Source organism: Barbus barbus, assembly GCF_936440315.1.
Source record: "Barbus barbus genome assembly, chromosome: 15".
NCBI lineage: Eukaryota > Metazoa > Chordata > Actinopteri > Cypriniformes > Cyprinidae > Barbus > Barbus barbus.
Genome location: NC_136743.1, coordinates 993,713 through 1,007,276, shown reverse-complemented (window position 1 = coordinate 1,007,276; position 13,564 = coordinate 993,713). Strand labels below are relative to the sequence as shown.

Sequence of the window (13,564 nt, the reverse complement as noted above, 5' to 3'; positions counted from 1 at the left end):
AACTAACTGAAATAAAGCTGAAGTACTAAAATTGAAATAAAAATAAATCGATAAATACCTTTAATAAAAATAAAATATAAAAATAAATCTCAATTCAAAATGTCAATAAATACTATAAACGATGGTAAAATAACCCAGATAGTGATTATGAACCCGGTTAATTACAGTAAACTAAAACATTTGGCAAATAAAAAGGAAATAAAATAAATGTTAACTAAAATAAAATGATTCATTAAAAAAATAAAATAAATACTTCAGCTAAATGCCAAGGCAACATTCATCATTTTAATGCACTAAACAATAAAAAATAAACAGACGTGTAAACAGACTAATACTAAATGAATGATAAAAATGAAACACAACTAATAAAATAATTAAAACTTTAGCTAAAAACACATCTCTTCCATCTTTATTTGCCGCTCTAACTCTAGCACTCTCTATTCTAATTCTATTCTTAAAAAACTAAACTTGCCCCTTTTAGACTTGCACTCTATTCATTTACTAACGGCTTAATTTCTTAAAAGAAAAAAACAACTAACACTAGATTCTCTAATATTTTTGTAATCTATATATTTGTTTTCTTATTTATTATACAATTAACAAATGCAAAAAAGGCCTCTAACACTAGCTTACTCCATTCTTTTTCTATTCTATCTGTCTTCTTTTTATTTATTATATATCTTTAAATAAAACCTTGGTATGTGTAGTGTGTTAATCTAACAGACTTGTATCTCATTGCTCTTTTGTTGATTCTGATCGCTTCCACTGTCATCATTTGTAAGTGGCTTTGGATAAAAGCTAAATGACTAAATGTAAGTGTAAATGCAAAATTAAAATGAATGAAAAATATAAAAATAAAGACAGATTAAAAATATGAATAAAAACTATAATAGCATCTCAATGCTACGCCAGGACGCAGAACTCACTTGTAGCCGCGGTGAAGCTCCAGCACTTTCTCCTCCAGCTCTTTGGTCTGGTTCGGGGCCAAACGCAGGTCGCTGATGTAACTGGAGCCCTGCAGCTCAGCATCATAGTCGCCCAGCTCCGACTGAACCGTGTAGGAGCCCAGCACCGTGTGAGTGGCGAAAGAACACGGCAAACGGCCAGAAACCACGTCATCCCTCAGCTGCAGACACAGGTAATACCTGAGACAGAGAGACAGATTGATTTTTAACCAATACTTTTATTAAATCAGTAACAAAAAAACATCAAACCATTATCACAACAAACGATGTAGTTATTTTTTTCTTTTAAAAAGGGTTTTTATGATATTGAAATCTTTGATACCATAGAATTTTCATAATCCTTGTCACCAATGTCTATCAAACTAACACAAGCCTAAAAAGAGAGGAAAAAAACTCAAGCTCACTGAAGATAAATAAACAGTCAGTGATGATATGTGTCCCTGCAGCACAAAAGCAGTCATGAGTAACACAGGTATATCTGTATCAATAGCCAACAATACATTGTATGGATCAAAATTATACATTTCTCTTTTATGACAAAAATCATTAGGATATTAAGATCATGTTCCATGAAGATATTTAGTAAATTTCCTACCGTAAATATATCAAAACTTCATTTTTGATTAGTAATATGCATTGCTAAGAACTTCATTTGAACAACTTTAAAGGAGATTTTCTCAATATTTAGATTTTTTTGCTCCCTCAGATTCCAGATTTTCAAATAGTTGTATCTCAGACAAATATTGTGAAAAAATGAACACTTATGACTGGTTTTGTGCTCCAGGGTCACAAATAAGGATAAGAAACCAATTGCAAGCAATAAGCAAAAAATAATTTTTCTAATAATACAAAAAGTAGTTTAAGTCTAATACACTCCAGAAAGCATTGAAAAATGGTTTCTCTTAACCAAGAGAGAGAGATAGACAGCTGAGGTCCGTCTATTAAACTAATAGTGTGTATTTATATATACATCATAAATATACACACTACACACACATTTATGTAAACTTTTATTTTGGATGTGATTAATCGAGCACTAATCTCGATACTAAAATAACAGCTGAAATAAAATATGTATTAAATTACACGACATTTATTTCTTTATTTTTTATGGTTTTAGTGAAGTATAACTCAAGCAGACCTGGTGATGTCCTCAGAGAGCTGCGCCGGATCGGGAGGATAAAACTTCACGCTGAAGGCAAAGCTCCAGGGACCAGCTGAAAAACAGGAGAACTTCCCGTAAGAACATGAAGACGTTTGCATGGAGACAAAGGAGGAGTCTGTTAGGAAAAGACGTACTGCTGATCTGCTTCTTCATCTCTTTGGAAGCGTCCAGCCAGTTCTGTGGGAAAAGCAGGAGGTTCGGCTTTGAAAAACAGGCTGAGATACATGAAATTAAATCAGTTCAGAGTTAGAAGACTGACGAACACCTTCTGGTTTTCAGCATCCCGGTACGTAATGCCAAAATAGTCCTTCTCCAGAAGATTAAGGTGGTCACAAACCTTATCGAACAGAGCCTGACCATTCGCTCTTTTCTGTCGACAACAAACACACACAGAGAGACATTAAAGGACAGTTCAGCCAAAAATCATCATCCGGTCATCATTTACTCGCTTCATGTCGCTCAAACCTGTATGACTGGATGTGGAATAAAAAGATATTTTGAAGAATGTTAACAAGCAAATAGTTTTAGTTTCCATTGTATTTTTTGTCCATATAATGGAAGTCAACAGAAACAGTAACTATTTGGTTATCAACATTCTTTAAAGTATCATCTTTTATGTTCGGCAGAACAAATAAAGTCATTTTTTAAATCTTGAACTTTAAATTTTATACCTTATTTTAATTTTTTTAATTTACTAAATGTTTATTTCAACAATTCCCACTTTAAATTTAATGATGTACTAAAACAACTACAAATGAAATAAAAATGTATAAAAATAAAAATTAATTAATAATTTAAAAAATAAAAATGAAATACTATAAAATTAAATTGGTAAAAAATATAAAGATACAAAAACTAATTACTGATTCAAAATATTAATAGACACTATAATAGCGTTTCAATGATACTAAAACAACAGGATTGGAACGACATGAGGGTGAATAAATGACGACAAGACTTTCATTTTTGGATGAACTCGATATGAGAGTTGATGAAAATCTAATAATGATAAATGGCAAATAGGTAAAAATTAAATATGTAAGTCACTTTAAAATAACATATCCAAATAAAACACTAACCAAAAACAAATATTTTATAGCTGCATGTCATGTGACCGTTAACCCACATCAGAGAATCATGAACATGCAAATATGTTGATCAATTATTGAAATATTGACGTCAAATCTCAAGGAACCTCAAATATTAAAAATGTAAAAATAAATATAAATATATCTAAACATAAATAAATCTATAAAATAATTTAAAGGCATTACAATAAAAACAAAAATAAAAAAATCAAATGGGTTTGGCTGACAAAATAATAATAATAATAGTAAATAAAAAAAAAGATTAAGAATCTTTTCCCTGAACTCAGATATTGTGAATTTCAAGTCTTTATAAAATCAATAAATCTCTGTTTTTGCCCCAAGTTCTAATTTGTAATTTTAATGCACTTCTCGTTTTATTTGGTAAATTACGAGTAAACGCACAGCAATGATGGTGGATTAGTAATTAATATCTGTTGGGATTTTCCCACATTCTGTTCTCCCTGAACCCTCGTGACTTGTTTAGACCGTCAGAAGCAGTCTTGGATTCTGTTTATTTAAGAGACAAAAGCATCTATTTATGTTCCTCAGAAATACTTTCCTCTGAGAATCAAGCCTTGAGTCGCTCATGCAGATAAACCATGTTTACAAACTAATATTATGATATGATGAACGCTTCAGAGGAACGAAAAGTAACTAGATTTGAACAAAAGTCTGAAAGTTAATAACTACAAAAAGCTGACTTTCTGCTTTGATTTGTGTGTGAAACACGTTCTTCTCCCTCTGTGTGTGTGTGTGTGTGTGTGTGTGTGTGTGTGAGAGAGAATCAGCTCTGGTATGCTGTACTTTATGCAACCGCTTCTGCTCGTGCCAAAATAAGAATACGCTAAAAATAAAGAAGCTGGTGAGTGATTGCATGCGCTCTTCAACCCTCTGCCCTGCTCTTCACAAACTACACGCTGTGCAATTAAAGCTGTGCTCTCCATCAGATTCATGATGCACTGAAGACATCTACAACTACATTCATTCTGAATGATTCATCAAAATAAAATCAAAATCGGAATTTGCTTCGTGCAATCACCAAAATTCTATATTTCAATAAATATTAGTAGTCATTTTACAGTTGCACTCTAAAAAAATTATAGTTTTTTATTTTGTATTATTATTACTAAATGTTATTTGTATTTTATTGTACAATTGTATTACAATTGTATTTTATAATATTTCTTATTTAAATGTTTTGTTTAATAATACCAATAATATTTTACAGTCAAATTGGTATATAATTATAATATGACTTTTCTGGCCAAACTGTGCAGTCCTGCAAACAAGCAAAACATAAAGCACTTTCCTAAAGCATTTTAAAATAATAATAATCAGAAAAATGGCAGGTTTTAAAGCTCTCACCTACAATGAGATTTCTGGACTGCTGATGTAAACAAACATTTCATTTTTTTTTTTTTTTCACAAAATTTGATTCCAACCACATAAGGACTGAGTGATTATTCCATAAATAAATAAATAAAAATACAATATGGTTTAGTGTGTCTATTGAATCACAAAGGTATTGAAAATGAAGATATTAAGAAAAAAATATTAGTTTTTGTGTAAAATAAAATTATTAAATATATTTCTTAATTTATAAGAACTATAGTATAGGGCTGTCACTAACGACTATTTTTATTTCGATTAATCTATCGACTAATTTATTTATTAATCTAAACGATTAATTTCCCACAAAAAAATCAACAATTTTACTCAAGAATATTTTATTAAACCAAATGAAATCCTTTTTTTAAAGCAAAAGTAAAGTGCGTAGTCCAAATCACTGAACTCAAAGTTCAGTATTATAGTGTAAGAATGACAACATATCCACGTGTTCTAGTCTAATGATAATAACATTATTAGAAATTATTTATCAGAAATATTATTTACCAGAATTTATTTAGGAGAAAAATGTAAATGTGCAGTATTTCTGAAAAAAAAAGAACTTTTTTTTTTTTTTTTTTTTATAAAATCAATTGGAGATGCTTTTGATTATTAAAATTGAATGGAATGGAAAACGGAATTTGGTAAAGATAAAACTGTAAAACTCAATTAATTTGACAGGCTTTTTGATTAATAAAATTTAATTTAACCATTAAAAAATGAAAAAGGAAAAAACTGAATTTGGAAATAAAACGGATTTCATAGGGCCCTGTAATTATAATTAATTTTTTTGTAGTAATAAAAATAGATGTAAGTGAACAATAGCCTTTAAAATGACTTAAAATACATAGCAATGAGGCAATAATAATTAGTTCAAATAAAGTATCAAAAGCAAGAAAAAAAAAAGCGGCGCCGACGGCCTGATGATTGTTTTTACACATTACTGTGTGATCTAATCCGTGTTTAATATTGACCAAGCACCATTTAATTCAAATGGCCACTTAATCTTTAATATTTGGCCATTTGTTTAGGACAGAAATGCTATAGCCGCTGTAATTAAATGAATATGTGGACATCAAACCGTGTAAACTCAGAGTGAGGGTTTGAGCTTTTATTTTGAAATCACGATGTATTGTGTAGATTTATAGATGATTTACCTTACAAATCTGATGAAACGTTCCCAGATGAACGTTATAATAAACCCAAACTCAACATGCAGAGATGAGTTTGAGACACTCCTCATGTAAATGATAGTTTCTGTGGAGCTACTGTGAACTTAACCTACACGCATGTAAATAAAGCGCATATACTGTATTAGAACTGCATCGCATATAATTATTTAATTCAATCGTAGCGTTTGTGAATTAAAAATTATTCTTAATTATAATATATGACATATGCTTAATATATCATGTTTTATGGATTCTCGTCCGTGAAATGCGCCACTTCCGGTATTTTGCCGGTTAGTCGACGCAAGTCGATTATTTTTAAAAATCAATTAAAAAAACAAAACAAACAAAAAAAAAATTTACAAATCGAATAGTTTAATAAAATCGACGAATCGCAACAGCCCTACAATAAAAATATGAAACAAAATAAGAAGTAAAACACTAAATATATTAATATTGGCATACTATTGTAGGGCTGTTGCGATTGAAAACAAAATAAAAAAACTTTTTTTTATTAATTATAATTATAGGGCCCTATGAAATCGGTTTTATTTAAAAAAATATATATATATTTTGTTTATTTATCAATATGATTATAAGATAATGATTTTTTTTATGGTCAAATTGTGCAGCTATACAAACAAGCTTAAAATGCAATTTAAATCTCAATTTTTAGATGAGAAAAAAATAAAATAAAAATCACATTTCTGGACAGTATGATCTGTTTGTCTGCATTAAGCTGTCTTTCATCCTCATCATCATCACCCACCTCCACGGTGCAGGTGTAGTCTGTGCCATCCATCAGTTTGACCTTACACTCCATGACCTTCAGTCTCTGAGTCCTGCCTATCGCTGACCAGGAGAGCCTGCTGCTCAAAGACTTCTGGGAAATGTAGTCGTCCTCCTGCTGCTGCTGACCAGCTGATCTGACCTCTGACTGACCCTGTGCAAACGAGACACAGCAAACGAGTTCATCAAGCATCCAAATATCTAAATCAGTCTTATTATTTTAGCATCACTGAGATACTATTACAGTTTTATTAAGAGTTTGAATCAGTTTGTAAATTGGTTGATTGTATTTACATTTACTGCCATGTCAGCTTCATCGGCTATCACATGGCAAATTAAACATTCAACAACAATGTCATAAATACAGCATAATAAAAACAAACATTTTATAAAACTCGACTTTTCAAGAATTGCTCAAGATTCAAGCAATTCTATAAAAGATTCTTCAAATGTACATTTTTCTGGGTCCATAAATAAAAGTTTGTCCTGTTTTTCGAACGTTTTAGTAAATTTGTTGTGCTTTAATATTTTTATTCATTTCTTTCTTTTTTTTTGTATATGTCTAGTTGAAATAAAATACGTTTTTAAAATATGATTTTATTTCAAGCTATTTTTTATGGTTTTGGTTAACTATAAAAACTCTGATCTAAGTGTATTATTTAAATGTTAGTCTCATTAAAAACAGATTTATTTAAATGTTTCATATGAAATAAACAAACAGATTTAATAAGCACGTATAAATATAAATACATTTAGTAAATCTAAAAATATATCTATAATATAAAAAAAAATATATATATATATATATATATATATATATATATATATATATATATAGACGTGTTCCTGAAGAGAACAATTTCATAACAGATGCTCTTGACGCCTGTCTCATGACACGGCTGCTATTTTCATCAAGCAGGTTTATTTCAGCACTTTCCCATGAATAGATTTTCATCATTAAATTACATTACATAATCTCAGTTACCTACTTTCTGGAAAGGTCCTGAAACTCTCGCTGGGATTATATCTGAAAATCCATCATGATGTCTCACTAATGCTGCTTACATACGCCTCATAACATCCACATGTTTTCTGTTTGAAATAAGATTATTTTGCTTGTTCTTAGCAAAAATTCACTTCATTTTGACTTGTTTTTTTTTTCAGAAAACAAGAATTTTTACTTGTATAGAAAATCTTTCTTGATTTAAGATTTTTTTGATATCTTGGCTGGAAACGACAGAAATTGAAGTAAGAAAAGCATGTTTTGCAGCGCACTAGTCAGTGCATTGGACAGCTTCAGGGCAAATGTGCAAGAGTTTAGTTTGAAGCATTTAGCAGCAAGTGAATATAGCTTTACATGTCAGTCAGACGGGTTCATCTTTGGCTCTTAAGACGACTAATAAGGCTGGTATTTAGATAACATTCTAGATTCGATACAAGCTTGCAAATCAATTCAATTTTAAACATAATTCGATACTGATTGATTTGAATATAAAGGCAATCAGGTTCAGTACATGTTCATTTTCTGTCAAGGAAAAAATCTCTCAACTAATCCTGTAAACTACATTAAACCCTGTCAGTCGATACATTACTATATTACAGTGATTTGTAAACATTTAAATTGCACATTTTTATAATAAATACTATATAATAAATATTTATTAAAATATCTTTTTAATGATATAATTATGTTTCTACTCCAGGTTCTACACATTTAAATAGTGGATGTTCAAACATACATTAAATATTTATGAACAAATAAACATAATGATTATATAGTGCATATATTTATCATAATGCTGTTGTTTTTGAATGCCTTCCCAGAGGTAAATGTGACGTATTGATCACAAGCAGTTTTATTGACGTCTTTACGCCGTTGAAACACTGATTGATGGATTACATGATTGATTTCAGTGAGTTGTTCTTCTGATGGTCATTCATGTTTATTTGCTGCTGTAACTAGTAGTAAAGAGGAAGAGATGATTGCTTCAATACAGCCTTCTCTCAGCACACGTTAAAGAGCCACAAAAGCACATTTACTGTTTGAATTTCATAATAAAACTGACAGAATTTGAAAGCTGAGACTTTGTTTCATATCAAAAGTAAAGCACAAAGATTATTCTGATTTATTGGATGAGACGCACTACAAATACGGTTTCATTAAGTTTTGTTCATGCATCAGATGAAAGCAGCATGGATCGATTCTTGGGATTTAAGAACTGACACTGGTTCATCAAAATGAGAATTTATTAAAATCAAGAAACTTATATTTTTAACCTATCCCTAGCAGTGTTGGGGGTAATGCATTACAAGTAAAATGAGTTATGTAATCAGATTACTTTAAGTAACTAGTAAAGCATTACTTTTTATTTTTCAAATAATTAACGTAATTAGTTATTTTTTTAGGGAGTAACGCAATATTGTAATGCATTACTTTTAAAAGTAACTTTCCCCAACACTGATCGCTAGTAGTGACTAAGCTATAAAGTTAACCAGACTATTGGCTACTGATCGGTCACAGAAGCACTGCAGGCTGGATTGGGATGATGGGATGTATGTGTAGCTCTCACCGGGCCGCTGTGTCCTGATGCCGGTCGCTGTGTGTCGCCTGTCTTCTGCGGTTTGGATTCTGTGCACGGCTGCTCCGATTCCGAGCCTGGATCTGTCGTCATGGCCAGTTACACTGAAACAACACACACGGATATATCTTTAGACATTTCACAACTGCACTAGACTGCTTCTCGACTGGAATGAGCAGTGTGTTAATGTGGGAATCCGAGCACAGAAACACACAGGAGTTTATATTTAGCGGGATGTTTACGCTGTATTACTGAAAGCACAAGTACTCCAGGATCACAGCAGGAATGACGGACACACGGCTGACATTCAGACTGCAGTTCAGAGCGCGTTCCCGTACACAACATGCCAGCTAATGCAACGCTGCTGTGTTTATCTGTGACCATCAAGATTCACTAACAAACAGCAACACTCAAACACACACTCATCTGTGACACACGGACGGTTCAGGACGAGACGAGCCATCTGACTGACCAATCACAGACGAGGGACACTAGGATCACTAGGTATTGACACTAGGATGTGTGACAAATACACTTAGATCACAAGATGAGACAAAATACAAATTATTTATCTTTTAATTACAAAAAGTAAAACAATGCAGTAGTACTTTGAAGTATTTTAACTAATCTAAGGCTGTAACTAATGATTATTGTGGCAATCAAGTAATCTACTGATTATTTTGACAATTGAGTAATCTGATATTTTTTAGTAACATAAACAGACCTAATTGAAACCAGGCTTTAGTATGACTATTTATATATAACTTAACAATGAGGCAATAATAATTGGCTGAAATAAAATATCAAAACCAAGTAATTACATGGTTTTATTGACAACACTGTTAAAATACATAACGTAATATGATACATAATATGAACATAACCAACTTAAGTATATTATGCATTATAACAAATACCTGCAGAGGGCGCCAACGGCCTGGTGACGTTTCACTTTACAGCGTGATTAAACGATGTTTAAATCCATCATATTTTAATATTTGGCCACATGCAAACTCAGAAACTTTTATTTTGAAATCGAGATGTACAATAAATGCCATATTTAGAAATAGGTTGATGTATTCTCCTGTGTTGGCAGAGGTTTATAAATGATTTACGTTACGAATCTAATGAGATAATGAACACCGTTTTCCCAGATGAACTTTAAACCATTCAAATTGACAGCATATGCAGAGGAAGAGTTTAGCCCCTTTCACACATACAGTCTTTACCATTAAGAGATCATTCTGATTGGCTAGTAATGCTAGTTTGGTTGCGAGTGAAAGCTGTGCTCCTCTCATACCATTGGTAGGTGAATTCATGGACTGAAAGTGATATCAACCAGTTGTTTTTAAATGTAGAATTTTTTCTTTTTTTTCCGCAGCCAAATGCTGCATGTCCGGAGATCCGGCACGGTGCCAGAGAGCTTTAAGCCCTGCTATATTTTATAGCAATATGGATGAGACTGTGGCTGTCATATGCTGTCAAATACAGCTTTACTGAGATCAACGGTTCTGGCCCAAGCTATGATATAAACGAAACGCTATTGGCTATTTAAAACAGGGGGCGGGACTGCTTGATATGTCCCACGCTGTCTTCCCGTTTCAGTTGAAATATATAATCTTTATTACAGGCTCTAGGCCCAATAGTAGGACATACAACACACACACAAAAAAAAAAACATTTAGATAAACCTATAAAATACACACATTTTTCACAAAAGTCTTAAAAGGCACTCATACCAATGCTTCCATAGATGTGATTGATATCGGACCGAGCTACACCTGGGACTTGTGAGCCTTACTATAATACCGTTTTGTGACTCATCAAGTCGACACATAAACTTAAACATTAGTTTCCTCAAAAGGGCCTGTAAACAGCTTAGCCTCAAGTCACAAAAAAGCTTACTTGCACTGCTGCTCCTGGGCTTCTTCAACAATATCCTCAGACAATCATTATATGCTACCTGCAGTTTACGCATGGTCTCCTTTTTGTAGTTGACCCATAATGGTGCTGCATACATAGGGGTGCAATAAGCACGAAACAAATGCACTTTCACATCATCAGAACAGTAGTGAAATTTCCTAACTAACATGTTCGCTTGGATATACAACATTCGTCTTTGCCTATACATGTCTGGGGTCGACAATATAATTGGCCCGGTGGCCCGGACGTACTTTTAAAACCTTTTAAAACCGTCAGGGCCACCAGATCGCTCCAACCACTAGCCCGGTGGGGCCAGTAAAAATAATGCCTCGATTAAAAAAAAAGTCTAATTTCACATTAATTACCTGTGGTTCTGTGTTTTGATTTCTGTTAAATCGTCTCGGTAACCACCGCTAGCAGGTTACGTGATCCCGACAGCCTTACAGATGCAGCGGGTTTATGCTCGCTCCCGCGGTTACGCGCGCAAACTGCACACTGCTGCTCAGCACCTACCTATAGCTACTATTAAGCTAGGCTACATGTTTCTGAAACCCCCATCACCCGGCCAAACGCCGGGTAAAAAAGAGAAGGCAAGGAAGAGAAAATCACCAGAGGAATTGAGGGAAAGCGAAAGGGAATACGAAAAGAAAAGGCAGAGAAAGTTTCAGCCCCAGTGGCGAGACCGCTGGAATTGGCTGGGCTTAGGGGTGGACGATAAAAATGTCTCCACGATCTGCTTTTGAAGAAATATGGTAGTATCGTGCTACAGCACACATTATGTCAAATACAGTTCTGGCGCCGCGGTCTCTATATACTGTACAACACGACATACAGCAGTAGAGTTACTCTGACAGGACACTGCACTTATTCGCGATCGCAAAAGTACATTATTTGCACACAAGCCTTGCTGGTTAAATGTTTCATTCACGCGCTGGTCTGACGTGCGCTCATACACCTGAAGCACGCGCGCTAAAAAGCCTGTCTAACAGCGCCTGATTACTCAACTAACTTATCTTCTGCGCTAATACTGTCAAAACACACAAGGTTTACATACAGACTGAGTTGGTTATCTCTAAAATGAAAGTAAATAGTTAAGAGAGAAACGGATGCGTGCCTGTACTGTATATTAGATGCGTGCAGCTCTTAAAGGGACAGGACACTAAACATGCTGTCGACTGTCATTAAAGGGATAGCTCACCCTAAAATTTAATTTCTGTCATTATTTACTCAGTGGAAAACCAAACAGTTGCTGGTCTACATTGACTTTGATAGTAGGAAAGAAAAATCCTATGGAAGTCACTGAGCACCAGCAACTGATTGGTTTTCCACCTTCTTCAAAATAGCATTTATGTTCAGCAGAAGAAAGAAACTCATTCAGGTTTAAAACAACTTTTGAGTAAATGATGGTATAAAAATAAAACATTATGACAGAATTGACAGACAGATGACAGAATATTAATTTGTGGGGGAACTATTCATTTAACGTTAACAAAACAACAAAACACAAAGAGAAAAATCACTCTATTCTTGACTGAAAAACTTTAATACAGTTGCTTTAGGAATCAGTCTATGTAGAGTTTTATTTTTATATTTGTTCATTCAATTTCATTGAATGCTCTGCTAAATACACCTATTGTACCTGAAAATGAAGAAGTTTGTTTTATTTGTATATTATGTGTATTTGTAATGTGTATCTTTGTTCTTATTTTTTAATAAGAAAGATAGAATGATGACAAAGATTTTTATCTTCGCCCACTTTGACCTAAATATCTGCCATGTCTTTTTTTTTGTTTTTTGTTACCTTGAAAGGCTTTGTCTTTCTAGTTTGGCTGTAATGCTCAGACAGCTTGTAAAACCAACATGACAAAGAATCGTGATAAAATCGTGAATCGTGATATTTCTAAAAAAAAATCGTGATATGATATTTTTCCCATATCGCCCACCCCTAGCTGGGCTACGATCAAGAAAAAAAGAGGTTTACTGTGAGCTCTGCAGATCAATGCCCACATATGCAGACAAGTAAGTTAGAGAAAAGTTAACGTGTATGAAACCTATGGTATGAACATAATATAATGAATTGCTGTGTGACTACGGAGAATGAATCCTATGCAATAGGTTTATTTGCACTTGTTTCATGTTTTTGCACAGTTTTGCTGCACTTTGCACTAAACCTACCTTAAAAAAAATTAATGTTATTCATGTTGTTCAAGCAAACTGTTCTTTTTCGTGATTATTGGGATCAATACCCGACGCGTTGACCTGGGCCAGTGAACTTCAAAAGACACTGGCCCGGAGGGCCAGTGGCAAATTTCCCTTATTGTCTACCCCTGCATGTCAGCATCATCTTCCATCTTGTCAGTAATAATATGCCCAAGATATTTTGTACAGTTAGATACACAGATACAATGTCCTGACAGGTAAAACATAGGGAAGTGCACCTTCTGATCCTACATACCAACACAAAACTCTTCTTTGCATTGTACTGTACATCAAACGCAAC

At 33.3% G+C, this 13,564-nt stretch overlaps 1 protein-coding gene across 4 annotated transcripts in view; it reads right to left on the bottom strand.

Annotated features, from left to right (window-relative positions):
* Positions 1-13,564, bottom strand: part of LOC306881001 (band 4.1-like protein 3) — a 54,767-nt gene that overhangs the window by 26,876 nt on the left and 14,327 nt on the right. For 3 of the 4 annotated variants that reach the window (XM_079434803.1, XM_079434800.1, XM_079434802.1), the window contains exons 2-7: positions 9,133-9,245; positions 6,543-6,716; positions 2,396-2,500; positions 2,265-2,307; positions 2,107-2,182; positions 927-1,145 (exon numbers count right to left, since the gene is read on the bottom strand). In XM_079434803.1, coding sequence (XP_079290929.1) covers positions 927-1,145; positions 2,107-2,182; positions 2,265-2,307; positions 2,396-2,500; positions 6,543-6,716; positions 9,133-9,234 — 719 coding nt within the window. In that variant the 5' untranslated portion in view covers positions 9,235-9,245. The remainder of the gene's footprint in view (positions 1-926; positions 1,146-2,106; positions 2,183-2,264; positions 2,308-2,395; positions 2,501-6,542; positions 6,717-9,132; positions 9,246-13,564) is intronic. The other variant, XM_079434801.1, reaches the window with a different exon arrangement.